Source organism: Rhizoctonia solani, chromosome 1 (genome assembly GCF_016906535.1).
Source record: "Rhizoctonia solani chromosome 1, complete sequence".
Taxonomy (NCBI): domain Eukaryota; kingdom Fungi; phylum Basidiomycota; class Agaricomycetes; order Cantharellales; family Ceratobasidiaceae; genus Rhizoctonia; species Rhizoctonia solani.
The window spans coordinates 1,424,487-1,452,184 of record NC_057370.1 but is presented as its reverse complement, the minus strand read 5'-3'; the positions used below and the strand labels follow the sequence as shown (position 1 = coordinate 1,452,184).

At 49.7% G+C, this 27,698-nt stretch overlaps 9 protein-coding genes across 9 annotated transcripts; 5 read left to right on the top strand and 4 right to left on the bottom strand.

The window, feature by feature from the left end:
* Nucleotides 1-478: 478 nt before the first annotated feature.
* RhiXN_03959 (uncharacterized protein) lies at nt 479-2,652 on the top strand (the record flags this gene model as incomplete). Its single annotated transcript, XM_043323776.1, has 12 exons — nt 479-614; nt 1,275-1,303; nt 1,437-1,480; nt 1,528-1,571; nt 1,622-1,701; nt 1,838-1,928; nt 1,992-2,098; nt 2,144-2,155; nt 2,231-2,252; nt 2,304-2,329; nt 2,383-2,421; nt 2,473-2,652. 12 exons carry the CDS (start codon nt 479-481, stop codon nt 2,650-2,652), a joined length of 810 nt encoding a protein of 269 aa, XP_043176195.1.
* Nucleotides 2,653-2,796: 144 nt separating this feature from the next.
* Nucleotides 2,797-3,578, bottom strand: RhiXN_03958 (uncharacterized protein; the record flags this gene model as incomplete). The annotated part of the gene is made up of 4 exons (XM_043323775.1): nt 2,797-2,995; nt 3,053-3,126; nt 3,179-3,363; nt 3,416-3,578. The coding sequence occupies 4 exons, from the start codon at nt 3,576-3,578 to the stop codon at nt 2,797-2,799; spliced, it is 621 nt and encodes a 206-aa protein (XP_043176194.1).
* Nucleotides 3,579-4,190: 612 nt separating this feature from the next.
* Nucleotides 4,191-4,629, bottom strand: RhiXN_03957 (uncharacterized protein; the record flags this gene model as incomplete). The annotated part of the gene is made up of 3 exons (XM_043323774.1): nt 4,191-4,356; nt 4,408-4,479; nt 4,532-4,629. 3 exons carry the CDS (start codon nt 4,627-4,629, stop codon nt 4,191-4,193), a joined length of 336 nt encoding a protein of 111 aa, XP_043176193.1.
* A 663-nt stretch (nt 4,630-5,292) lies between these two features.
* On the top strand, nt 5,293-6,077 carry RhiXN_03956 (cyclin; the record flags this gene model as incomplete). The annotated part of the gene is made up of 4 exons (XM_043323773.1): nt 5,293-5,322; nt 5,375-5,477; nt 5,530-5,585; nt 5,781-6,077. 4 exons carry the CDS (start codon nt 5,293-5,295, stop codon nt 6,075-6,077), a joined length of 486 nt encoding a protein of 161 aa, XP_043176192.1.
* A 928-nt stretch (nt 6,078-7,005) lies between these two features.
* On the bottom strand, nt 7,006-9,039 carry RhiXN_03955 (Formin-like protein 5; the record flags this gene model as incomplete). Its single annotated transcript, XM_043323772.1, has 5 exons — nt 7,006-7,532; nt 7,583-8,116; nt 8,172-8,271; nt 8,322-8,891; nt 8,944-9,039. The coding sequence occupies 5 exons, from the start codon at nt 9,037-9,039 to the stop codon at nt 7,006-7,008; spliced, it is 1,827 nt and encodes a 608-aa protein (XP_043176191.1).
* A 178-nt stretch (nt 9,040-9,217) lies between these two features.
* RhiXN_03954 (NYN domain protein) lies at nt 9,218-14,732 on the bottom strand (the record flags this gene model as incomplete). The annotated part of the gene is made up of 6 exons (XM_043323771.1): nt 9,218-9,739; nt 9,835-10,172; nt 10,259-10,640; nt 13,640-13,717; nt 13,769-14,646; nt 14,699-14,732. 6 exons carry the CDS (start codon nt 14,730-14,732, stop codon nt 9,218-9,220), a joined length of 2,232 nt encoding a protein of 743 aa, XP_043176190.1.
* A 1,917-nt stretch (nt 14,733-16,649) lies between these two features.
* On the top strand, nt 16,650-19,896 carry RhiXN_03953 (uncharacterized protein; the record flags this gene model as incomplete). Its single annotated transcript, XM_043323770.1, has 5 exons — nt 16,650-16,708; nt 16,757-17,245; nt 17,302-19,153; nt 19,206-19,764; nt 19,829-19,896. The coding sequence occupies 5 exons, from the start codon at nt 16,650-16,652 to the stop codon at nt 19,894-19,896; spliced, it is 3,027 nt and encodes a 1,008-aa protein (XP_043176189.1).
* Nucleotides 19,897-23,118: 3,222 nt separating this feature from the next.
* Nucleotides 23,119-23,479, top strand: RhiXN_03952 (uncharacterized protein; the record flags this gene model as incomplete). The annotated part of the gene is made up of 3 exons (XM_043323769.1): nt 23,119-23,229; nt 23,277-23,315; nt 23,366-23,479. The coding sequence occupies 3 exons, from the start codon at nt 23,119-23,121 to the stop codon at nt 23,477-23,479; spliced, it is 264 nt and encodes an 87-aa protein (XP_043176188.1).
* Nucleotides 23,480-24,179: 700 nt separating this feature from the next.
* On the top strand, nt 24,180-27,118 carry RhiXN_03951 (NYN domain protein; the record flags this gene model as incomplete). Its single annotated transcript, XM_043323768.1, has 3 exons — nt 24,180-24,210; nt 24,265-25,445; nt 25,496-27,118. The coding sequence occupies 3 exons, from the start codon at nt 24,180-24,182 to the stop codon at nt 27,116-27,118; spliced, it is 2,835 nt and encodes a 944-aa protein (XP_043176187.1).
* Nucleotides 27,119-27,698: the final 580 nt, after the last annotated feature.

Here is a 27,698-nt window from a genome sequence, read left to right as displayed (position 1 = left end):
TCTCCTTGCGTTCCTGTCCCCAATGTAGGGATCTCCAAACTAGGATATTTGATCATGAAGTTCATCAAAATTCCAAACAATCCTCCTAGGGTGGGATGAGCTGCCATAGTGCTGAGATATCATATATGGCATAGGTCGAGGCCATGCATATCAACCCAAAGCACAATTAAAATAAATCTACCCACCTCTCTCCATACCTACTGTAAAACAGACCCTCTCCAAGACCCATCATGAGCGCGGTTTATCCCCGTTTTGGGGTAGCAGGTACTCGATTGACGTTGAGCGTGTGACCCTTTGCGCTACGACCGAAAACATTTTGATCGAGTGCGCAAGTAGAGTGGGGATATAACCGGCACCTAACCAACGAAATTTTCGCCTCCTAGCATAGCGTACGTTTGTGCTGGTACATCGTTCGCCGCCTATTCACTTGAATCTTGGTTGTCTTAGCTGTCAAGTCCACATTTAACTTATTTCCACTATGGAAATCTCTTCAGAAGTATTACTCTTACTCGGGCCTGGTTCAACGAAACGAGCTGGGTCTTCTACACCAGCCAACCCAATCCAAACACTCGTGGAAGCCTTGGAGATGTTAAGACTTGCAAAATACTTCATTGGTGAGTCTCTGGCTCTTCTCCTCCGATGTAAAATACTTCATTGGTGTCTCTGGCTCTTCTCGATTGTAAACGATAATTCTCAAACCTTGTATCAGTGGCTGTTATCACGTTCTTGGTATATGACATTGGTAATTCCTTACATTCATCGATTTCGGCGACACTGACCAACCCTCTTGAAGTCTTGACATATTCTCGCGAGGTACGAGAATACCCTCCCGTATAGAAAAGGTTCAGTGTAACCCCTTCTTTGCAGGTTCGGCTCGTCTTCTTCCGATGTAAACGAATTCTCAAACCTTGTATCAGTGGCTGTTATCACGTTCTTGGTATATGACATTGGTAATTCCTTACATTCATCATTTCGGCGACACTGACCAACCCTCTTGAAGTCTTGACATATTCTCGCGAGGTACGAGAATACCCTCCCGTATAGAAAAGGTTCAGTGTAACCCCTTCTTTGCAGGTTCGGCTCGTGTGGGGATCTCGCTGGACGCTTGTGCGAGTGCTGTTCACGATTGCTCGATACTTGTACCTTGTATCTTAATGTAAGTATATTGAGTGCCTTAGTTTCATAATAGTCCCAAGCTGACACAAGGCCAAAAGTATGAACTCTTATGTTGGTCCGCAAACCCCCTCCTTGGACTTCACTGACTTCAGCCTTAGTCACCTTTCATCCGAATTTATCAGCTCAGGTAAGTGATTGCCTTTTACTTTAGCTTTGATTTGTACCTGGGCTTACCATCTATAAGGTGTACGCATACATTCCCCTGTTTTGTGTTTGGTGGTATTGATCCACCAGCTACGTAGTTGCCGGATTGAAATCAGAATGATGGCCGCGTTAGGGATCTTCGCCAACTCAATAATGATGTGTAAGTTTCGCTCACGACATAATATCCATATCTGACCTAGGTTACAGGTATCCTCTTGTTACGGGTCTGGGCTTTATGGGGCGAAAGTATGGTATCTCAATTGCCTATCGTTCTACAGCGAGCTTACTGCATGAACCATAGGCCATGGTGTTGATCGCCTTGCTCTTAGTCTTCGCAAGCTCACAACTCCCTCCAGCTTGCTCGTGGGGAAGACAATACAAGTGCGCCTCGCCTTCCCATATCCGCTTTGCAGCTCAAGCCCTGATTAATTTACCACATAGAAAGGAGGTTATTGACAACCCATGTATGGTTTGATACCTCTTGGCTCCCAAAGATATTGCTGACAATTAGCAACAGTGCCTGGCCTTCTTACCGTTGTGTGACCACATCATCGTCGTCCGCTTCGGCTCATTGGGCCAGCTGTTTATATCGAGTTTGACATACGAATGTGAGTAAATCAAACTTAAGTATGCGAGCCATTAAGGTTTTTATCGGATATGATTGGTTCTAGCAACGTTGTTTTTGCTCACATTAGTCCCGGGCATGGAGCCTCAACCGAAGAGGGGCTGGCACTCCTATAATGACCCTTATGACAAGGGATGGAGCGTGGTATTTTTGGTGAGCCTCTTGATTCTCCATCGAACATCATTATTAAACCAAAAGTACTATAACATCGTAGGTGGTGATCGGTAGGGTCAGGCATATGTTACCACAACGTCTGATGGCTATTATAATCCGTCGGTTTGACAGCGCTGGAACCTCGATTCGAAGGGTAAGTTCTTCTATAGAATGCAAGTAGCAAGGATAACTGTACATCATCCAGACTCAAATGGCAGCTCTCCTTTCACAGTATGTTTGATAATCGTGCAAACCTCAAGAGGCTAATGCTTGTCTATACATAGGTTCTTTGTTGCCATGATCTCGTGCACATGCTGTCGCTTGTGAGTCATTTTACTTTTACAAGAGGCCTAATACGATATTGTTCACGCCAGGCTCCTCCGACTTCGCGGGTTCATACCCCAGAGATCAAAGTACACGGTACGAAGGAACAGCCAGGGCAGCATAATGAAATATCGCTGCAGCCTTATACCCCAAGAAAGAATGACTATCTCACGACACTTGCTACTTCAGCCACCTCTTTCGATCGTATGTCTCTTAAAACTCCGGTCTAATTCAATGCTGTCTAGTTTCGGCCAATCATCTGTACTCGGAGCTCTACACATGTATCCACTTCTTTGTTCAATTCTGCTGCCCACACCTGGATAGTCGATCATCTATATATTCTATGTACTAAACATGCGCATTCTATGGATTGTCTAGATATAACAATGCGGTGTTGTTGCATAAATACACTTGGAGCAAAGTAAATCAATCAGAATCAATAGAACCAAGCAGAGAGCCAATATTGTGCTCATTAAACCCTGGTAGTACTTGGCAGTATCAACAGCAGTGGGCATGTTGGTCATTTGGGGGTAGATCCTTTGTAAAGCATCATGTGTAGTGGTCGCATGTAGACTAGAAAAGCATGTTTTATAAGTGATGGACCATGCGCACTCTGCTGGGTCTACTTACGCTATTTCTTGCATTACATCTCCAACTTTAACATTCTGCGTATCTTTTACGAGTGACATACAGTGTACCAGACTCTGAAAGGCACAATTGACTTGTTGATAAAATAAATAAAACTAGGTTGCTCACCTTCTGGTACGCCGCGTATTTCTCACCGAGCTCTTCGAGGCTGATATTGCTTCCGCCAATATCTATCAGTTGAGCCTCAGGACCCATATCAAAGGTGTTCATTCCTGTAGCTATAGATATCGAAACATCGTTGCAGCTAGATATAAGAAGCATTGCTTCGTGAAGGTTCATCACAGGCTGTGCACCTATCTCAGGTACTTCAGTGTTGATCTCAATGGATGACAAGTAACGTTGGACCACGGGCCTTGGAAATGAGATCCTCCAACCCCAATATACCCGCATTGAGAGCTGGAACCACGCCACTCTCTCCCATATAGTTGAGTCCGACATCAGAAGCTGACGTCATGGATATGGACGACCACATGACCAAAGTGGTCAGAGCGATGCGAGCGAGGAACATATCGACGGCTGGTTCAACAGGGGGGAAAGAGTAAGAAACGGGAGCACAGGGTAACTAAGACACCATCTTTTTTATATCAAGCATTGTTTGATTTGTGGTTAAGACACAAAAATGTTTGGAGGATTAGGGCTCTCGTGTAAGGTCGTAGTAGTTGGTGGCGTAAAGTCACAACAGGGTGTAGTAATGTATGTAATTATCCTGTAATTTAATCTCAACTAGGGTGACATTGGATTTGGGCGCGGCATCAGAGTTCTGTATGGTATCGTAACGTGTACAGGTAGTAATCCTTGTGGCCGATAGTATTTCGACTATACAAATGAATGAGAGTACGCGCGCCTTTGATTTAATGGGGTTTGGTAGTACATCTAGATACCTTCATTTGAGAGCCGTCCTTGGTAAAGTTAAGAGAAAGTGCGTTCCCAATCTCAATATTAGTTGTAACCCCGACAATCGAGTATAGAATCTAAAATTTATGTTCGAAATTTATATATCATGTCCACGCTTATGGTCACATGTACAGATAATCACTTCCCCTGATTGGAATGTGATAAAATACTGTCCGTGTGCTATCCCTTACTATATATGACATACAGCCCGATCCTTGCCCATGTTTTACTCGGTAAGACTCAAGCTGTCGACAAGCGCTGATCCGAGTATAGAATCAACAATTCCGGCCATTAAGTCTTGGTTGGCTTTTGCTGTCTCAACCACGTTAGGCAATTTGGCTACTCCTTGGGCGACGCGCAATATGTCTTCATAAGATAATTCCAAATTAAAGCTACATACCGCAAGTCAGCACAGTGTTGTAACATACACAACAGGACCTTACGCAATATATGCACCACCTCGGCGACAGTGCACTGCCCGAGTCCTTGACGAGTAAGACAACCTTACCAATGCTCTGTGAATGCGAATGAGTAGAGGATTACAGAGAACGAGGTATGTCTCCTCACCTGCCACAGTTGAACGATCTTTTCGGCCATTTGCACATCATCAAGCTTCCGGCCATCCAGATAAGTAAACCCTCATCTCCGGTGTTGAAGGTATCCATAGCTGCGTTTAATATATTCGTAAAATCAAGTACGCTCGATATGGTTGTCGACGCAAGTTCGGGATCGTTTATGGACTGAGTGCCTATGAGCGAATATCAATATAGTGAAGCGGACGTTATAGCTTATTCAAGATATTTTGTACCTTCAGGGACGAGTGGGCCAGCTTGGACTACTGGAGAATACAGCGGCTATTGAATTAGCTCCTTGCCTACGCAAGAACTCAGTTGGTGCTAGAGCTAGCAAGGGCCCCCAAGAAAGGTACCAAGGCCAAGATGGACAGAACTATCTGAGGGAAACGCATTCCGGTACAAGATATATTAGGGAGGAGGGGGAGTATAGATATCTGGCAAGAAACCAACTGCCTTTAATAGAGGAGTTCTCAGGCCCTATGAGTCTAGCTAAGCCACCAAGATCTAGTTCTGAGACCAGACCCGTGAGCAGAAGCATAGGACAACACGACCGGAGTGTCCCGGTGTACCCAGTCTAGCAACGGTCAAGGTAAATAGCTTATGTGTTCATCTGGATCTCTTCGATGAAGGAATAGCTTGGTTGATGTATAGGGTGTATGCGTGTGATAACTATTTGCCTCCGTTGATGATCAGCAAGTATATACGCCAGAAGCAGCTTATTTGAAATATAGGCAGGAACGCGGCTTCCCAACCATGGCCACTGACTTTTGGTCTTCGTCACTAGTAATTCCACTCCTTGAACTACATGGGCCAAGACTTACTGATATGATAGTAGGGATTGGTTGTCGATCGTGCGACTGTTGAACAAGCACGGGCATTGGATCTTCAATATGCTGACCAGACCCAAATCGCGCTAATTGGTATCCTTTTCGCAAACGGTGAGAACTTGACTTGCCCTAATTTGCCCCTCATTGCTTACCTGGGCTCCAGTTATCTCAAAACTATGTAAAAAGCTCAACTTGAAGCAACAGGTCGTTGCGACTACCGTATATTTTCGACGATTTTACATCAAACTCGTACTGCGAGACCGACCCGTTCTTTGTGGCATCGACATGTTGCTACCTTGCAGCCAAGGCGGAAGAAGTACCTATTCATCTTAAGAGCGTAGTCGTAGAATCCAGAACGATATACAGCAGTGAGTTTGGCTCGCCCTATATACACTAAACATGGCCAATGACCAGGACCTTGCCACAGATGAGTATCAATACAAGTCATTTCCTGGAGATCACTCCAAGCTCGCCGAAATGGAATTCTACCTCCTCGAAGACCTCGACTTTGACTTGATTGTGTTCCACCCTTACCGAAGTCTGCTGGCGCTGCTCCCACGTTATGAGACGGTTCAAGAAAGCGAAGCAGGCGAATTAAGCAGTGGGTCCGGTTCTACAGCATCGTTCTACAATGACGGGGAGAGATATTGGGGCACGGGCGAAGGCCGGATGGAAGGCATCGAAGACGGCGCTATCCAAATGGCTTGGTAGGTTTACTTCACACTCGGCTTGTGCCATTCTCACGCGGAAGATAGGTTCCTGATCAACGACACATACCGCACAGACCTCTGCCTCATTCATCCACCATGGATAATCGCAGTCGCAGCACTTACCTGGCCCTAGTCTTACACAACACGACCCGGAATAAACTGACTGTGTCGAGCAAACCGAACGTGAACCGATGACGGGGGCAGTCAAGTACCCTGCTGCGGCGCAGAATCCGTATATAAGGTTCTTGGCGGGACTGAATGTGTCGTTGCCTGAGGTGGCGACCGTCGCGCAGGAGATATATCAATCTATGCACTGTGGGATCAGCTTGGAGAAGGGAGCGCAGGCGAGGCAGCGAATGCCGTGGCTGACGGGATGAAGGACCAAGAGGCCAAAAAGCAAAAATCAGTGAGCGAGAAGTGGTCGACTTGTTGTTCAAAAAGCAAAAAAATCAGTGAGCGAGAAGTGGTCGACTTGTTGTTGAGGATGCGGAGAGAACACCTAGATCGGATGCACCCAGGCATCGGACAAGTAATTGGGGACCGAAATCTGGTTGATAAGTAAGATATATTCGTACTCTTGGGTTAATTTATTTCGGAGACCGCCGACGTGAATGCAAGAAGTATGTTGATCATTCCCGTCCCCAGCGTAAAGTACATAAAGAAACCTAAGAGATCTGATGAATAGATAACTAAACAAGCGAGAAGCAAAATGAAGCAAGGTATGCGAGAGAGGAGGATAGGTTTTCACCAACGTCAGAACATGGGCGAGCCAACAATCAAACAACATAGGAAACACGAGAGCAAATGGTGATAAAAAAATGACGATAACACAGACATTGGACTATGAAAGCGACATGGTGCATAGATGAAATGAAAAATAGGACAACAATAGTGGCAGAGAAAAAAAGCAAGCATTGTGTGCGTGTCTATCAACTGAGCGTGCTAGGGTTGGTTTTGGCCTTTTTCCGACCGCCAACAGGAGACGACTTGTTGAACCGGTTCTGGTTAGTTGAGTTGGGCATCCCTCGGGGAGGCTGGGGGTTCGACGGACCACTCATCGGGTCGGGCCCTTGCTCAGCTTGCTGTTTACGTTTCAGACCGAGCTGCACGTTTGGCTGCTGTCCAGGCGCCCCAGGATGGGTGAGAAGTGGGGACTGGGACATGATCATACCCGATGGAATTGCGACGCCTAGACCTGGAACAGGCGGGAGTTCGCCGCTTCCGGCTAAAGGCATACCTCCGCGGCCAATACCAGGTCCTCCGCCCTGTCGCATAGGTGGAGGAGTTGGCGTCGGTCGGCCTGTCGTCGGTATCGCACCTTGGGGTGGGCCATGATGCATGCCTGCCTGAGCGTGGACCAAGGCCGGACTATGGTTGGGCATATGTGAGGGGTTGAAACTGGGATTAAAATGAGGGAATGAACTGCCGGCTGGGCGTGAGTCACGAACAAGTCGGCCTAAAATCCATAAAAAAACGCTCTACTCACCGTTAATAATCTCCACACACTCCCCGGAAGACCGTACGTCTGGAACGGTTTAGGCGGAAGTGATGCCTTTTCGTACATAATCCTCTCTTCGTGCTCGAGGAATGCTCCGTGATCGTCACCCAGACCGACGCCAGGGCCGCCCATGGGCTCGCCCGTGGCGTGCTGCGAGGCCCGGGGATATCCGGGTGTCATCGGGCCAACATCATGATTTGGTCCATGAAGGAGATTACCATCGATCCTCTCTGGTCGGAAGAAATAAGATGTCGTTGGGGCGTTGCAGACCATGTTATTAATCTTGAGTTTAAACGACTGCGGATCTCCAGGGACTTGTTCCGCCACGAGATGAACTTTTAGCGGTCCATTGTGCTCCACGACCCATCCGTTATCAAGCTCGTATCGCCAAACGGCATGCATTGTCGAAACATATGATTCGAGTTGTTCGTTTTGGCATCCTTCGGTCGTTTCGGTCGCGCCATTCAAACCGATACTCATCTTGTTCACTCCACTCTCAAAGAATGCGAGAAAGTAACGAGGGATGAGTTCGGGCGCGACCACTGCGGCTAACCGTCAGTCCGAAGGTGTTATCAGTCTGGCCAACGATTCACGTACTGTATTTCCGCCCTTCGACACCGTAGAATATTGTCATTGAGATACTACCTGATTGCGTGAAAAATTCTCCCCTAAATCGTACCCAGTCGGGCAACATTTTCTGAAATATCTGATCAGCCGGATATCTCGGGTATATTCTGTTACACTCACATCTTTCATATTACTCAATTCTTGACTCAATTCGAGCATTCGTACAACACCCATGCCTATCGGGAGTGGCCTTCCTTGCATCAATGTCGGCCTTCGTGCCATCGCCACGGGTCCTGCCGGGCCAGGTCTCGGTCCACAGACGTTATTCATCATCGGTGGTATCTGTGGGGGTAGCGATGCCCTGCCAGGTCCGGGCGTCCAGGACCGGACATACCAACGATATCTAAATCCCCGGCAAGTCCATTTGAGATAATCCCGCCAGATCGTCCACGCTTGCGGCCCGAGGAGGACCTCCTGGCCCTGGTCCTGGTCCGGGACCCGGGCCAGGTCCGCCGAGAGCTCCACCAGCACCACGTTGCGTTTGCATGTTCTGGTGCTGCTGCGCTGGGGTTGGATGTATGCCTCCGTATGGAGGAGGGAAATTTCCGGGTTGTGAACCGTAGGGTGGTTGAACGTATGGCCCTCCTGCACCGCGTATGAGTCCGTCCGGGCCCAGTCGACCAATCTCTGCTCCGGGACGTATAGGCCCGTTGGGCGGGAGACCCATGCTGCCTTGTCGGACCATACCGTCTGCCGAAGGGGCGCGATTGATTCCCTCCATGGGCGGTTGCATGTCACGTACGAGGCGGCCGTCGCGGAGAAGCATCAGATCGTTAGCTGGGCGAAGCGAGCCGTCTGGGCCACGGACAACGCTACCGATTCCATCATTGATACGCATTATTGCCGGTGGATCACGGGTAGTCGCATGTCATTGGGCTGCATGCCATCGGGACGCATACCCACCATCGGATCCGCGCTGGCTCCTCGTGGCGGGACAGGTGTTGGAGCATTGCTTCGTGAGGGGTGAGGACCTTGTCCAGGCGCGGGGGAACTGGAGGTAATGTGTCGAGGGGAACTCATCTGGTTTGGTGCGCAGGGGATCCGACAATGTGTGGCTGGTGAGGATGTCCTTGGTGGTGCGCAGGCGAGCCGCCCATGCGGTGTGGCGATGGAGCTGGAGGGTTGGACATCAACGGCCCTCCTGGTCCTCCTGGGTGTACGGGTGTAGCCATGCGTGGAGTGCCGCCTGGTTGGCCCATGGTGGCGCCAGACATAGAACCGCCTGGTCCGGGAATGCCTCCACCCATCTGGCCGGCGAGTTGCGCCGGGTGATGGGCCGGGAGATTGTTCACAGGAGACCCCGCAGATGGTTGGGATGAAGGCGGCGCTTGTTGACCCATCTGGGGTACGAGCGAATGAGCCATTTGGGCCGACCCTCCAACACCGTGCTGGGCAGGACCCCCAATCTGGGACCCCCCGACACCGTGTGGATGCTGTGGCTGAGGGCCGAGTGGAGGGTGCTGGGAGGGGGATGGAATTAAAGTCGTCGAGTTGGCCGGTGTTGGTGCGCTTGACCATGCCGTCGGGGTATTGCCTGTCTTGCCACGGGCCGTTGGGCATGTTGGACGAACCCATGGGTTTAGTTCCGGGGGTTGTTCGGCACCATACGACCGTTGTGGAGGCCGGCACATACCCATCCGTTCATACCAGACATTGCGCCAGATGCAGCCATGCCGGGACCGGGGCCGGGGCCGGGGCCCATGTTGGGGCCAGGCATGTTACCGGGCTGAGCACCGAGCGACATGCCGCCGTTTGCGCCACCCATCGATGGGATCATCCTTCCCATGCCACCCGCGCCTCCGGGACCATTCGGGCCGCCTGCTCCTGGGCCCATGTTGCCCATCCCCCCTTGTGCGCCGGCGAGGTTGGGTGCGCCGGACAACAGGGTGTTCATTCCTCCCATGGCGGACTGGCCGGGCATGGCGGACGCCATTCCGTTCTGCATGCCTACGTTCATTCGTTGCGGCATCCCTGCAGGCAACAGGAGGTGGAACAGACGGGATTGATGAGTAATTGACCGACGAGCAAATGCCACCACGATCCGATGGCTAACTCACCGTGTCGTACACCGCCCATGGGCATTTGGTTAACTCCCATCTTGCGCGGGATCCCGGGTCTCTGTCCGTTGGCGCCGATGCCGACGGCGGGGCCGTTGACACCCATATTCATAGTGTTTGGGGGACCACCCATGCCTCCCATATTGGGGCCGCCGACGTTCATGCCGGGGTTCATGCCGCCAGGGACACCCATAGCAGGGTTCATCCCACCGGGAGCGCCGCCCATGGACGGCATGTTCATGCCCATGTTCATTCCCCCCATTCCGCCAGGCATGCCCCCGCTAGGTCCTCCTCCAGGCTGATGCTGAGGTCCAAATGGCGCCATGCGATTCGCGCCGGCTTGAGATTGGATCGATTTCGTGCTCTGCTCGAACACCGTGTCCTAAGTGTGGTGCGATATAATATGAATTAGTCACGAAAATACAATCGCGTAGTTGTTGTGGGAAGTAAGATGTGGGGTGAGGGTGGTGGTGGTGGTGGAAGTCGGATGAAGAATTGGGGTCCGAGATGCGAGATGGTCGGATAATGATGTGACAAGCCGACGAAAACAGACGCCAGGAACGTTTGTCCGAGATGCACACCAGTTCGGAACACCACAAATTCAAGCACAAATCCCAAGCACAAATTCAAGTCCGGCCGGAGGGTGTTGTGCGATTAAAGAGCGTTAAAGAGCGGCGGGGCCAAGTCAGCGCTGATCAAATAACACCCGAGAATTGGAACCCATGCACGATTAACATGGAAAGGCACATGACGCCGTCCGGCATCTCCACTATCAAATGAACACACATTCTCACCTGTTGTTGCGACCCCCCGAACCCGCCGTGCGTCGCTTGGGATTGTTGTTGTTGCTGTTGTTGTTGTTGTTGCAATTGCAGTTGCAGTTGTGATGCCTGCTGGCCTTGCTGTTGCAGCTGCGGCTGTGATTGTGGTTGTTGTTGGTACAAAGTATTCATGTAATGAGGCAGAATCTCGCTAGACCCGGCCTGAGATGAGCCGTAGTCCATACACACCAAAGCAGGAAGGGGAGAGTGGAGGGGAAGGGGAAAAGTACGGCCGGCGGGAAAGTTGGAGGTCGGAAACAGAAACACAAAACACAAAAAGGGACGCAAAGCTCTACCTGGGGCTCTAAATTTGTAGTGTATATGACCGCACACGCCCAACACACTCTCTACACATAACAAGCAAACTGGTAATTCGAGGCCCAGCTTTCAGGGTTCCGTGCTTGCACATATCGGGCCCACCTCCCCACTCCCCCACATCACGCGCCCCTCGCAGCGCATATTCCTCCGTCCGCCACCGTTGGCACGAAAAACTCTACATGACATATCTTCTCATGATTGGCTCCTTTCATCACGCTTCTCTCGCACGCTATTCCCACCCTCTGCCCTCTACACCTCCTGCAGGGCGACACGACCTCACCATCCAGAGCACGCCCGGTCCCGACGGGGGCGCAACACTACCGGAACTCGCTCGATCGGGATAATCTGAATATCTGTCGCGCTCGTACTACGCGAAAAGAGGGAAAGTAGGGCTGAAACTATTTGCCCCCATTGCGCTCCACTACCATACATCGACGTCTGTCTCCGGCATCGGGAAGACCTGGTCACTCCAATCGCCCCTTTGAATTTTACGGCAGAAGAAGCTTGCAGGCGGACTAAAAACAAAAACTAGCCGCCTAGATGTTATCAACCCTCCCAGTCTATCTTTGTAACAGCGACTCCATGTGCATGCCCCCGAACAAACGAATGATTATGAAAATAGGGTATTCGCGCATGGATTGCAAAGCCTAAAACACATGTATCCGTGGTTTATCTTCGGGTAATTGCTCATTTGAAACAATTTGTGTAGGCCTAGTTATCGATAACGGCTGAACGGTGTGGTACGCTCGAGAATCACATATAACGAGTCTGGTCGACTCTGTACAGATGAAGCATTCGCCACCAACTGATGGTTTCGAGGGTAACGACGACGACGACGACGAGTTCGGGCAGGACGTCATAGTTAGAGTCATGTGTTCCCAGATGAATGATCCATGAGCGCATAGAGAAGTCTCGGATGGAGTACTAGATGGCAAAAGGAAAGAACTGTCTCAACATGCACAAGCGTCGTTGCTAACCGACCCAGTTCGAGACATACTTTAAGCTTCGGCTGTCCACCCAATCATTTATGTCGCATACAGCATCCTTCCCGGCGGCTAACAAGCTGACAGGCTGAAAGGCCGCATATCAGATAATTGGGGAATAACATAAACAAAAACCAGTCTAGGCCCACGCAGGGTAGGAACTCTCTCGGAACACAAGGGTCAGGTGAGAAATTTGACTGTATGCGCGTATAAATTATGGTACTAGCGCGTGGGAATCATCCCTCGGCTCGATCATCACGGATCATGGTAGATCACCATCGACCTCGCGACCGAAGATGTTGCTGAAAATCTATTAATAAAAAGACGTAACATGAGTCCATTGAAGCAATTCTGTTATTCTGTACACCTCATTCAATGCCGTTAAAAGTGAAATATCCAGTCATCTTATTCACTATTTTAGACTTCCACGTTCGTGCCGGAAGATGAAATATGTATTTGGAATGAGCGCCCAAAGACCTCGTGGCAAAGATACGAGTGTGCATTTCTATAGCGTGCATCGCGCAAGGTCGAGTATGACCTCACGCTGACGAGGATTGTTCCTGCTCGTCACTGCGAATAGGCTGGATATTGCCGAAGCTTGATCGATCAGCAGTGGCGAGAACGTCCAACCAAAGGACGTCATTTAAACGGCCACAGCGAATTAGTATGGTGATTACCTCGCGATTGTTTGGGGTATTACCAATAAAAAAAATGGGACATTTCTCATTAAGAACGAACTTTCACGAATGCACATCTGGGCCATATAATGCGGACGAACCGTTAGAAACAAATACAGTCTTTTCAGTACCAATCGGCCCGAAAAAAGTGCCGGTCAGAATTTGCTTGGGCGGCACGATTACTTTCATGAAAAATAATACCAAGGTGGTTCGATTGACACCCGTTCACAGCCAAGATCATGCTTCGAATGGCAGGGGCTCAAAACGAAGCATTTACTATATTTTGATATACTAATGCATGGATCAACCGAATGTACATGGACCGCAATGCTGGGTACATAAACAGCCTTAGAGTAGTATCATGGTTGATCCTCAGACTTGCTCAAATCTTCCGAACCACTAGCCAACGGTTCCCACTTTATAAGTAGCTGTATGGCCCGGGCTTGGTATGGTTGGCGGTAATCATTACTGTTGATCCAGAATTTAGCTATCTGTGTAAGTAATCTACCGATCCCACTAAACTGAACACATCGTAGCTATGCTCAGCCAAGTTCGACCAAACAAACAATTGAAATGACATACTGCAAGATAGTTCTTTGACATTTTGTCATACTCTTCGAGCAAGGTGAATAACGCGTCTAGTTTACCTGCGACTTGGGGCTATACATAGATATGAGAACGAGCAAAAATTATATTAAAAAAGCAACATACGTTTTTGAGAATATCTTGACAGAAATACAGATTCTTCAGTTCTCGGCGCCAGGATTTGATTTTGAATGCCTCTGGATCTTTGAGTAGCTCAAAGTAGAGAGTGTCATCTTCCGAGATGCGAAGTTTGTGGCTAGTAGTAGATACATCATGCAAAGATCTTAAAATTCTCGTAAGGTACTCAAGAGGTTCTCGAACCTTTTCGTTGGTGACCTTGTATTCGAAGTTAGGTAGCAAGGGGGCGGGCAACTCTTCGGAAGATGTACAAGTTTCTGGTTTAGTCTGAACGGCGGAGGGAGTCGAATATTGGATCCCCGTACTCGGGGCTTGGGCCGGAGGTACATCTACCAAGCTATGGTCGCTGGTAGACTTGACACTGCTATTGGATTCTTCAGTTGCAGCGGATGGAAGCAAACAATCGTCAACGCCTTTCGCGATATTCAAAGGATCTGTTGAGGTCAAAAAACTCTCCCAAGACTTGGTCCAACTTGCTTGGGACAGAATTTTGTCCAAATCGCTCAAAGAGGCTACAAGACCCACTTTGACATGTCTAGCCCGAAGAGCAGTTACCAAATACGCTATATGAGGGTTTCCCGAGACAAGAACGACAGTTTTCGAGTCCGGAGAGCCACGGTGGTCGAGCAAAAAGCAGAAGACGTCCGTGGCGAGCACCCCTAGGTGGCCCATTGGGTTCTCGACGGTGATGACACCAGCTTCATCCATTTCAGCACGGGGGCATCCTGGGCGATCTGAATAATAGGCCTTTCCTAGTAGTCGAAGATAGGCCTTGAATAAGGTAACGCTTCCATGCTGAGCGCAGTATGTACGAAGCGATCGAAGGACGCCAGATAGGTCTTGAATATCCTTGTTGGGGCAAGAATCTGTTCTACGATGAGCATATTACTGTATGATGCAAGAAATGGATAGGCTCACTATAGTCCAAGAATATTCCGACGCAGGCAGACATGGCTTTCGAATATTGTGGCTCAGTTTTGTGGGATTGGGACAATTAATGGGGATTTAAATAAACAACTCATGTGGGCCCAAGCTGGAGCAAATGAATTGGGGTAATTAACAAGCGCCCCGTGAGCTGAGTGCCGACGCATACAGCCAATTAACTTTGCATTCAACCATTTATTATTCGTTATTTGTTGTTTCACGACTGTATGTTTCTTATATGATAAATAATCGCGGCCCTGTTCATATATAAGCACTCCAATAATTACAACAAAAAATGCTCTATAGGAGCCAAACTACCAAAGTCCGCCAATAATAAACAAAACACCATGGCTCTCGTCGGATTATATTCTCGTCTGAATGAGATCCCGGTCACCGCAGACTTCAGCCTCGGCCAAGATACCCAAGCCCGATCGCGCAGTTTAATGTCTGGCACCCAGCACACCGCAATCCCTGTATTGCGGTCAAGTACGCGATTAGTACGTACCAGCCCTCCGGGGAAGTCAAATTGGGTCTGTAGATCACTGACCTGCTCGACCATCGGAACTGCCCGGAAATGGGTCTTTTCCAGGGACGCGCACAGCTCTGGGCAGGCACTCTGGAAAGTCCGAGGGCGAAAGTGTGAATTGGGCGTCCGGGTCTTTTGATGATCTTGGTTGGCGACTAAGAAGACAGACGGACATTATGTTTTCGCCGGGTTCCGGTGCTTCGTAGCGTTTCGCATTTCTGTCTATTTTGTTTGGGTTCGCGCATGTACCCCGGGCCGAGAGACATAATTCAACTAAATATAGGCATGAGATATAATGCTTTTGAGATATAGGGCACTAAACGAGTGGAATTCTCTACGCCCGACCCGTGAGACGCACAGATATATTGGGCAGGAGTTCTGAGGAATAGCAGTGATATTATTGGTACGAGTCCGAAAGTAGTTCTGTCGTCAGTTTTTGGACTCGAAGTGAGTATATGCAGTAGAGATATCCTGGAGAGAAGATCATCGTATTTGACAACAGATGCAAGTTTGATCTCATTTCAGCCCAAAGCTAAAAGCGCCGTGACATCGCGATACATCATATGAGCCTGCCTCTATTGAATTTGTATTACTAGACCTGGGATTAGGCTTTACTTGCCCGATCTCGTTGCTAATGCTTTGTTGCTGAGGAGGTGAGGGGGATCGACAACGCATTATTACCATTTTGGGCATAAATCAATGGGTCAATCGATCTCGTTTCCAGGTCTGTTGTTAAGCAAGAGCGCAGCACTTCTGCTCCAACATTATCGACATTGAGCTGTCAAGCGAATTGCTTGCTGCGGAACATTGGCTAACTTTGAATCTTCTTAGGCTTCGCGTGGGGCATGCGCATCTTACTTGCACAAATGTGCCCCCGAGGCCACACAGAGATCGTCGTTCGATTTTTCCTGGGTGGATGGAGCGAGGCTTTGGTCGTGAGGCGAGAAGCGAGGTGTGTAACGACGGACAGACCAACTGTAGTATAGTAACTGGCCTAAAAAAAAAAGGCCATCCACGGGCCAAGAGGAATAAGCTTTGTCTCTGATTTGACATGCTGGCATGAAAAAAATTTGGGATAACGAAACGTGCGAGTTGCGCAGCATTTTGAGTTAACAGGATGCCCGTGTGATCCTGCGTATTGCACCCAGGCTTAAGGGAAAAAAAAGATAATTGCGTAGAATGAGCTTGAGGTGCATAGATATTACATGCCTTCGATTCATGCGCATTAGCGAAGCGGCGAAACGGTGTTACTTTTGATGACTGCTGCGCAGCGAACCGAACCCGAAATCTGAGTCAGGGGCAGAGAGCCGGGATGGCATGTGGTATTTGCATTGCTTACGTACGCATGCGCAGCAGTGACCCTGTCTAATCATCTCTGTGCTTGCTGTGCACAGTCGCTCCGGGTCTCTCTTAGCCTCGATGGAGAACAGAACGAACATTGCTGAAAGATTCACGGCCTTCCAGCGCAGCACTGCTGGGTAAGTAGTTTATAAGGTTTGTGGCCTCCACCAGCTGACCACTTTCAGACAACAACCTCTGAGAAGGCCGCGGGCAGAACGAGCTCGAGAGGACGAGACTGAGAGAATGGCTCCTCGACCAACCACAGGTCAGCTATTCGACCACCGCCGCCACGATCCTTTGCGGTTTGCGGCATTGAACAACAGCCAGAAACACCCACCGGCGCCTAGCACAAGTGGACACTCTGCGACTGATCTTTCCGACGCTCGCTCCATTGCCAGCTCTGCATTCACCCTTACCTCTGGCACTTCAGCCTCTTCTGCGAGCTTCAACAACCCCAACTCCCCCCTTACGCAAGCCGCACCGACCAATCCCTTCCTCCAGCAGCTGAAGCGAACATACCGGGACCTCTGCAACAAGGAGAACAAGATCGTATCTCCCGGCAACGGCCACGACGATGACGATCTCGACACCTCTCGCTCTGGTGTCTCCATAGTCGAGCCTCACTCGGCCACTGGCGACGATGTCTGGCTGCGCCGCATCAGGGATCACAAGGAGTGAGTGCATGTGCCCTGCTGCGCGTCATTTCATATCTGATCGAATCTCTCCGCAGTCTTGTCGAACAGAGCCACACGCTACTGCGCATGTCACTTTCGCCTTCCGTTCCACTCACCATCCAGGCCATCCCAAAGAAATACAACATACCTGCCCGACTTTGGTCCGTTGGATTCTACAAACTTCTCGAGTCCCTGAGGCAAGCTTCCGCCAAATCCCCCGCTGCATTCGAGCATTTGCACGAATATATTTATTATGCCTATGGTTTCTATTCTTGTCTTTTCGAGGATGACTCTCTCGCTTCGTTCCGTCCCTCTTGGATTGAGGCTCTTGGCGACCTTGCTCGATACCGCATGAAGGTCGCCGCCCATCTCGCTTCGGCCCCCGTACCCATTCCACCTGCTCCCACTCCCTTGCCTTCCGCCACGCTGGCCGTTCCTGCTCCTTCCATGAACCTCGACCCTTCCCCCACCCCATCCATCGGCCCCCAAGCAGCTGCCGAGTTTGATCTCGAGGACGAGCGCGACATTTGGAGGAATCGGGCCTCTGACTGGTATTCCATAGGTCTGAAAGATCAACCGGGTATCGGCAAGCTCCATCATCACCTGGGCCTTCTCTGCAGGGACGAGCCCGGATTTGAACTACGCTCTGCCTACCATTTCGTAAAGAGCATGATTGCGTCCCATCCTTTCGACATGGCCCGGGAATCCATCCAACCTTTGTTCTCCGTTGATGCTCAGCGGGCTCGTATGCGTGAGGCAAATGCTGGCCCTGTCGCCCAATTTGTGCTCTTGCTTGGCCTATTATTCACGCGCATTCAGCTCGACGATTTCGACACTGTGCTCGCCCGATTTGTGGAGCGACTTGAGATTGGAGGTGCCAGTGCTGTGCGCGAAGCTGAATGGATCATGATCAGCGTTTGTTGCATTGGCGCCATGCTTGAATTTGGCCGACCTGATGGCGTAATCAAAGCAAGAGGTGGTCTCTCCCAACGCTCAGCCAAACCTGGTCACGACTCGAGGCGTGACGGCGATATTGAGATGGAAGACGCACATGAAGACGCAGAAGATCTTTCGCGACCCATGCAGGCTCTCTCGACATCGGCTCCAGCGTCCGACGATGAGCTTCCTCATCACTTCACCTTGGCCGTCCGACTATTCTGCGCCGTGCTGCGTTTCGTGCTCCGGCAACCCAAGATCCGGGCAACTCCTCCATATGGACCGCAGTATAACCCTTTCCTCACGATTGGCCTGACATTTTTGGCCTCTGTCATCACTGCGCCCGCTGTCCGTTCCGCAGTCGAGCGTCATGTGCCATGGGCGCAGCTAGCGGCATTTGCGGCCTATGTCGTAAAGCGTCGGGCTGCGAATGCTGAAGTAAGCGCCGGCGCCAAGGGCCGACTCGTCTCGCTCCAAGGTGGTGCGCTCCCTGAGGATTGGTGTGTGCGCGGTACAGTGTGGGTGCGTCGCATGTACATGCAAGGATTTTGGCGCGTAGGTCGCTGGAGTGGGGAGGGCGACATCCTCGACGCCATGCCTGTGCGTGACGGTGTGGTGGAAGACGGCGATATAGATGGAAATGGGTCCGAGGACGGTGCGGCTGTGCTTGAACGTGGACGATGTGCTCGTCTTGGCGCGGCAGTTGGTGCAATCGTAGAACACATTGACGGTATGCGATGGGAAGATGACGTTGCCAGCCGCTCGAGGCTATGCTTGGTTGAAGGGGCATTGAAGAGCAAAATCGAGAAGTGGGAGAGAGAAGAACGGGAAGAGGAGGAGGAGCGTGAGAGGAGGAAACGATGGGGTGCCAATAACCGAATGGATATGGACGTCGATGAGGAAGAGGTGGTTCAGGATCAAGAGGATAGTGAAGATGACATGGAGGTTGATGAGGAGATCCGGGTTCTCAAGGTAAGACGGCAATTTCCTCTACGCATATAGTCACCTGACAGTTGTTTTTCAGGCCCGAAGACGCGAACTCCGCGCTCGTGCTGCAGCTCAGACTTCAACTCACCGAAAAACTCGACCTGCTGGCCGAAGACCGTCTGCTACTCCTGCCCGTCCCACAGCACGAATTGTCCCAGGGTACACTGTGCTCGTTCTTGACACCAATATTTTCCTTTCCGCCCTCCCCACAGTCGCGCAACTTGTTTCGAGCCAACGATGGACCGTTGTTGTTCCCCTCGCCGTTGTTACTGAGCTAGACGGTCTGTCACGCCAGAGCGAAGCTGCTCAACGTGCCATCTCATTCCTTGAGGCCCAAGTACGATCAGGCCAAGGTGTTGGTCTAGGTCTCAAAATCCAAACGTCTAGAGGAAACTATCTGCCGAGTCTTGCTGTACGCGCCGAGCAGCTGTGGGGCTCGAACGGAGGCTGGGAGCGAAATATGGACGACTTCATCCTCCGCAGCGCGATGTGGCAGATGGATAATTTTATCGACCGCAGTGGCTTCTTATCTACACCCAGTGCAAATGGGGAGGGCGTCAAGGCGAAGGTCGTGCTTGTGAGCTCGGATCGAAATCGTAAGTCTAGTTGCCTCGTTGCTTAGATGAATATCAAACCAACTAACCTGCTATTTCAATCTAGTGAGAGTCAAGGCCCGCGCACGCGAGCTCGAAGCTGGCGATGTAAATATATTGGCCGGTCTGGCGTGACGCGCTTGCTCCTATTCTTCTTGTCGATCACATTGGTTATTATTCGCCTTCAAACGGCATGCGCCAAACTTAGGTTTGCCGTCTATCGTCCGCGCATTCATGATGTTGCCATCGATATTCCGTACCCGGACCTGATACATTTCGCACTTTGATATGCCGCCTAACTCATACGCTCGTTTTATGCATCTCTTGGTTGTCTTTGTTTGCTTGTCTGTTTTTATCTATCTATTTGTGTCTCTGTGTACTCTGTGCTCGCATGTCTTCCCCCTCATTATCTCTCTATTTTGTCAAAATGCTTTCTTGTCCACTCTTCATACCCTCACTTCTTATCAGAGGGATCCAAAGAAATAATAATAATTATCTTTGAACATCAATGCTACACGTGTGAGACAGGGTTTCCGCAGTCCCAAGAATTACATCTTTATCATATCTTATCATTTCTAGGCTTGCTGTTGCTTCCATCAAATTTCGTTTGTTGTTGGCTGTTGTCGCCGCAAGTGTGCCAGGGGGTGCGCCAGAATGCCAGCATTCATATTCTGATCCCCAACAGGCGAGTAGTGTTGTCGGCGGGCCGCGAGCCATGTGGTTCAATTCGCTTCTGATTCCGCCGGTGGGCATATTGTTTGTGTTTCCTCTCAAAATTCAACATGTATCTGCCAGTCAATGAATAATTGTTAATTGGCACAACGTAGATTTCCGCAACCAAAACAAGCGCCCTGCCATGATATACAACTACCATTTTAGGTACGTATAGTTCATACTCTGACACGAGCACGTGATGTGCATTTGAGCACGCGTGTCCGCTCTCGACTCGCTCTGTGGTTGCTGGTCACAATGAGTTCCAAAAATAAGATTTTTTTTTGAGAATGAAACGCTGCACAAACGATACGTTTTATCTACTCTACAATTGAGGCCTATGCCTCGAGTATCATTGCGAAGCTGCTTATATTCTTCCGCTCGTTCTAGTTGCCAGCAAAGAAACCTGCTCTTTTCCGGGACTGTCACCACCTGATTTTTCTAGAGAGGGCTGACCTCAATAGCCTATGAAAAGTCTCATCGCGAGGATATGACACGTGCACGATGATGTAGGGCGTCACCAGCGCCAACACACAAGCCGACATACGGATCAACGCTACTTGTTTATTTTTTATTGTCTAGTATACCAACTCGTTGATATCGGACCTGACTAGTTATTGCATTGGGAACGTGGGATGGAGCCAGGTTCGCATAAGGTGCCACAGGGAGGGTTATAAGTATGAGTTAAGTATTCAACTCAGCTCCCAAGACAGTCTTCGCAAGTCGATTCTCATATATTTGAATGCAGATAAGATCTAAGTTGGTGAATGTGCTCTATTGGACCTGTTGGCTGGATGAGGCGGTGCCTTGCTCTTCGTTTGCTTCTAATTAGTTCAACCCGAGGATGACGGTCGGCTTATCTTCAGTGCGCGCTGGGTGCGGTATAACGTCTAGCCCTGAGGAACCATGCCCAATACTCGCCTATGTGGTCAGTGACCCCACATTTTTCCCGCCTAGACGTTCGTTCTAGACCTGACAAGTTGTACTGTATGTCCACCGCGGTTGGAACGTTTTGAGCGATCCTCGATCGAATCGGCGCATCAACGACACCTGTTTTTGCTTTACTTGAGATCCATTTCACCCGGTCCGGAACAATGCAGCATGGTCATCCCGCACATACCCGTCGGAAACAACGTGCGGCAGCCTCGTGTTCGCCCCACTCACCAACGTGGGTGACTTGCCTCTGTTCGTCGCCCTGTGACGAGTGGAACCACCCAATTTTTGACTCACAATTATAGTGGTCCTGAGGGCGTGACTTGGATTACTCGTGGTTTTCTCGATCACTGGATTTGCTCTACTAGTGCTATATTAAGTCGTATGATCACCGCTGGCTCCTACAGCCGTAGCCACGTATACAGATCTACAAGGTGATGCGCGCCTCCCCTATTTCCATTGTACTGAGATGGATAGACAACATCCAAAAATGGTTCTAGACTTTAGTGCGTCAGTTTGCGGGGTAACAATTAGAGCCTGATATAATCATTGCCGAGGCAGGACCATTATTACGTCTGAAATGGGGTGCGATGGCGGTCATTGTCAACACGCCTAGCGCATATATCCCAGATGTCGCAATGTGGGTACTGTCACCGTTTGCTGGCATGGTTTTATTGGACCTTCGGCCTACTCCGATGTTATTTCCTTCTCGGCGTAATGTCAACCATTCTATCGACAGAAATATGGTAGAAAACACGAGGTTTACTCAGGGAGAACCTGACCTAACAGCGGAGGCACTGCCAAGCTTTCGGGATACACGCCATTCTATTAGGAAATACAAAGCACAAAGCTCCACCATAGGTGGAGCGAGGTAAAATTCGTGGAATTGTTTACTGTGATGCGAAATTCTCGAGATAGTATATGCATAAAGGGTACGTTGATCCATTCCATTAAGATGCCTCGCATCATTTCCAAGGTGATGCTAAATTATTTAAATTATAGGCTACCATACTGTCTTCAAGACTGAAAGAACTGTGGTTACTGCTATTCATAATCATTACGGTTCGCAAATTCAAGTTTCCAAAGTTAAAGATCTGATCGATTCAAGGGCAGGATAAAAAGTTTGGCCTGGTTACTTGTCAACTCACTTGGGCTTGGGGGTAGTAACCGAGGTCATAGGGCCCGTAAACAGTTAAAATTCAGGCCGCACCAAAGGTTCGTGGGAGCGATGTAGCCGGAATATCAACGCCTTTGGTAGGACACTGGCGGAACCATGTACTTGGGCGACCATCAGAGTTAACCTGTATGCATATGAGCCTGGCCATCACTCGACAAGTCACGAGCTCAAGAAATACACCACGCAGACGATCAGTAGCTTATCTCCTGTTTCTACTTCACGTTTTACGGGCAACATACCTTCTGCCGCATTTATTTGGTGAGTAAATGTACGTAGTAGGGACCTCATTGAGATCTTGTGCACTCACAGTAGGCAGCCTCATTAATGACCACCTGACAAAACATGTCGCCGTATCTGGTACCATACCAATCGACGTACTATATTGATGAGGAGAATAGCAGACTCAGAATTTACCAGCGTCTAAATAGTAAGGGGCACCAGTAAATAGGAGTCTATTTGGCCTTGTATGGTGATGATCGGGGTGCTTTCGGCGCTTACTCTACGCTCTTGTGAATCAATCGGTCACATTCTTCATCATGGCGGGCGGCAACCTCGAAGTTTTCAAGTTTGGGGTATACCTTTTTATACCTATTTTTACCATGTTCTACTACGCAAGTCCGGAGTGGTATAATAAGCATGTATTACCTGTACGTAGTATCGTGTTCCTCGACGACTCTCTACTAATTAGCTTTAGGCTCGCGATCGTTTCTGGCCACCCGAGGATAAGACCAATGTATATCTTTCTTCGTGCACATCGTAGAAAAGCCTCATTATCGTTCACAGAAACCGCCTACCAACCCCACAGATCTTCACGCCGAACTCGCACGATTACGAGCGGAACGGCTCGCCCGGCGAGCAAAACACTCGCCAGACTCTGAATCTAGCTCAGATCGTTAATCGTATCGATTGCTGGAGGATAGGGCCGTTGTATGGGCTCTCTTGAGTGTCTATCAATCCCCCTATCCCCTACTTACCCCGCTCTTTTTCCATCACGGCTGCACATCACACGATGATCTAGTCGGTACCTCATCTCAATACATCTCAAAAAGGTCTTCGTCTTCCTAGCGTCCTCTCTCTTGTTCCAGACTATGTGTCCTTGTCATAGAGCTACCACTTAACTGAGCGTCATCACTTCGACTCTCGGAGATATGTAAGCTTCGGCTAGTCGCTAATCAATATCCTGTGGATTGGGTGTGTGGTTATATCCGCTCTTCGCTCCCACTGGCTCCTGGACTGAACAGGTATCAGTGCAGTATTGCCTCGTGTCAACCATAAATGTACCTACATCCGGGTGCGTCTTTTCTCCACCTCACCTTCTTAGATCGGCTTCCGGGTTTCTTCGTAGTTTGTCTATCAACACGATTCATCCCAACCAGGGCTGTGTGTGGCCTACGCGCCCTTAACACGAGGCAACAATGTGTTCTGGCAAGCTAAATTCAAATTTATGAACATAAATCCCCTGCTTGCATGGCCCGATTCGTTACAATATTCGTCCCACTCTCACAACACTTCCCCCATTCCTCCCTCCCCCCCGCACCCCAGTTGTGCCCCCACGATTCGTCTCAGTTGAACTGTGCACGATTATCTATCCATAAATATGAACCGTGTGGGCATTTTTTGGGATTACGGTATGCTTTATCAGTTGATTGACGTTTTGGTCTGTTCGATCTGACTGGACGTAGAGAATTGTGCTCCCCCTAGTGGGACCCCTGGCTATGTTGTCGCTGAGCGCGTTAGAGCCACGTGTGGTGTATATGGAAGTGTGACGCAGTTCAGGGCCTATTTGGAGCTCTCGGCGCCACCTCCAGCTGGGTCATCACAACTTGCTAATACGGAATTGAATCCCAATGGTCCCTGCCCTCCTACATCACCCAAAACCCTTTCTCTCCGTTCTGAACTTCAATCTTCCGGTGTGTCTTTAATCGATTGCCCACACAATAGTCGAAAGAATGTCGCCGACTCGATGCTCGCCTGCGACCTCGTGTGCTTTGCACTGGATAACCCAACTTCCCAAATACCCTACGCGAACCACTTGCCTGTGTCTTCTTACAGTATACCCAACACGCCATTCTCAGCTATTTGCCCAACCTCTATCCCAACGTCGAAGACTACTATTGTACTCATTTCCGGGGATCGTGATTTCGCCTACCCCCTTGCAGTTTTAAAGGCTCGCAAGTACGAAGTTGGTTTGATTGTACCTCCAGGCGGAGCACATCCTGCATTACGCGCCCAAGCAACCTGGGTGATGAATTGGAAGGATATATTGGAAGGAGGGCATATAGCAGATGGAGGACAAGATTCGACGATTGGCACTAGTTCGCGAGGACGAGTTGATAACATGTGTGTAGACAGTCCGAACAGTGGGGTTACGCCCCCTTCACAGGGAACTCGCCGATCTTTCGTCCCTCGCCGTGGGTCCATATCCGGTTCGAGGCGCGGCTCTGTATCTATTTCACCAATTCCAGTGCCACCACCACCTCATCTGTCAACTACTACCGGAAGCTCAGCGGCCTCCAATTCATTTGGTGGCCTTGGAGCCCATGAGGGTGCATCTAATTCATTCATATCGAACAATTCGCTCATCGAGAGTCTTTCCACAAGCCAACTGCTTTCAACGTCCAGGCCATCTCGAAAGTCGCCCCTTAGGCGACCAGCTGCAAAGGCCGCAGCTAGACCACCTTCAAGATCCAAATCAAGGATAGGAGCAAGAACCGGTAACTTAGAAAGAACGGAGCAAGAAGCCCCGCGGTCATTCAAACTCGAGCAACCTAGACCCCAGCCCCTCATCGTTCCCGTTCCCGTTCCTTTGACCGCATCTCCCATTGGATCAGCCGGGCCAAGTCTTGCTGGGATGTCTCCGCGAGTAAGTCGGCGATCCAGTTATTACTATATGTTCTCATCAATGTCCTCCAGGCTGGTCGACCACAGACTCCACCGTTATTTTCAACCAATCCTGCGTCCCCTCCTCCCCCAGCTGCCCCTCCAGCGCTTCCTTCGTCTACTACACCCCCCATCAAAACCTCTACACCCCCAGCCAAGCCATCCACTCCACCGAAAGATGTATTACGCCTTCCTCACCGGCCGTCTATTCCACACGTGGCCACACCTCGTCCGCCAATCCCCGAACCGTACCAACCGGTTGCACCAGGCATTTCGAGCCCCAAAGAACAGCGTGTAGACGAAACGGTACCGCCAACATTAGTCGTACCTACTCCCAAGCCAAGCACGAATATACTTCAATCGCTGCTGCCTGCTGCAGCCGTTTTACGTCCTGTAGTCTCGAGCCCTACTCGACCTGCGCTAGCTGTACCGCCTAGCATTCAAACAAGCAATACGAGTACTCTGGCACCAGCTACACCAGTTACGCCCCCTGCTTCTCCACCATTTAGGTGGGCGCGGCTCCAACCGGTCCATGACGATACCGACGGCGACGTAGACCGATCTTCCACTAACGAGAAGAAGTTGAAGGCAGGAAAAGAAAAGACTAAGGAGAAGGGACACCCAGCCAATGTGGTCAGCGAAACCCGCCTGCTCGCAAATTCAAGAGAAGTAATGGGGTCGAATTCCAAGAAAAACTCCATGAAGTTGGCATTGGAGGTGGGAATGTTAATAGGGTGCAACGAAGAACCAAGCGCTGTTTCGGGAGTGGACAGCATTTTGAGGTCTTATACCGAACGGAGCCCTAGGGTTGAACGAGACAACCAAAATCACCACTCTCTAGGAGACGGCTGTAGCTCCTCGGAAGATCCCGTTGGACAGAAAGGTGGAGCCCATGCTCCGTTAGACTCTACAGTAGACGATGACGACGAAGAGGAGGAGCAATTTCATGAAACATTCCTGGCTACGTTCTCAAGACCTGTTTGTTCTAATGCACCTAGGACTCCTGCAACCGTGAAACTTGTATCGTTGGAACTCACTTCCGAAGAAAACTGTGAAGGGGCTGTGGAACACAAGAAACCACGAGTCACCACGCCACGACCCATTGCAAGGACATCCCATTCGTTACCCCTCATCCCAATGATGCAGTCGTTACTTGCTGGGGTAGAAGGCGGCCAGCCTATTTCCGGTAATTATTCTGATGTGGCGGGAACATTGCCCCAATTAGAGATACCCAGGCACGAAACGGCTGCCGGAGTTGGCGATCGTCCCCAATATTTATACAGCAGAGCCAATTCTCCTACACCGATCGTAGCCCCGGCTCTTCAAAGGCGGAAAACAACCCCATCAGCAATCTCTGAAGATTTCTCAGATGGGGCATTCGATCCCTTGCTTAGCGCAACATACAGAGAATTTCAGTTCTTGATTAGTGTTCTTGAAAGGTGCCGTCGGACTGGCCAGGAGCGACCTCTGCGCTCACTAATTGGAGCCGAGTTTACTCGGGATGTATTTGAACAAGCCAAAGCAACTTCTTTTAAGGACCATGTGCAAAGGGCAGTCGCTGCGGGTGTAGTTTCTGTCGGGGATGGTCCTGTCCAAGGAAGAGAGTGGATTTCCCTAAATGGCAATTGGAAGGGCTTTGGGCTGGTGTTAGATTGAATAATAATGCTCAAATGTACGAAACCTTTTGAAAATGCATGTACAAAGATATGATGCCCGTATTTTACTTTATTAATTCATGTTGTACATATGAGCAAATAATGTACGTTTTTTCTATGCCACATCGTAGCCACTTGATCTTGCATCACGTGATATCTTGTACCTGAGCGAGAGAACACCCATCAATAACATAGAAAAGATGTGACCAATTATATGAAAAAGAGTGTCTAGACGAATGTTCGATCACCAGCCATGACTTTTATATCTTTGCTTGTAAGAATAGCTGCATATGTTCAGTGTTGACTCTGACAACTTACGGCTAACTGTGTCCCAGTGCTAAATCTGTACGAGGCGCAAGAGACTTTATTGGGCACTATTGTACTATAAAACCTCAGTCTGCACATCCAAATGCTCGCCAATCCACGAAATTTCTGGAATGGCATCATATTTCTCCTCCGAATAAAGTGTCGATGAGGTCTGAGATTTACTTTTTTACCGCCCTGCCCCTGCCAGTGAGCAGTTACCACCGGCACGCTGACGGATAGGATGCATATGCACACGCCTGTATTGCATAAATCTG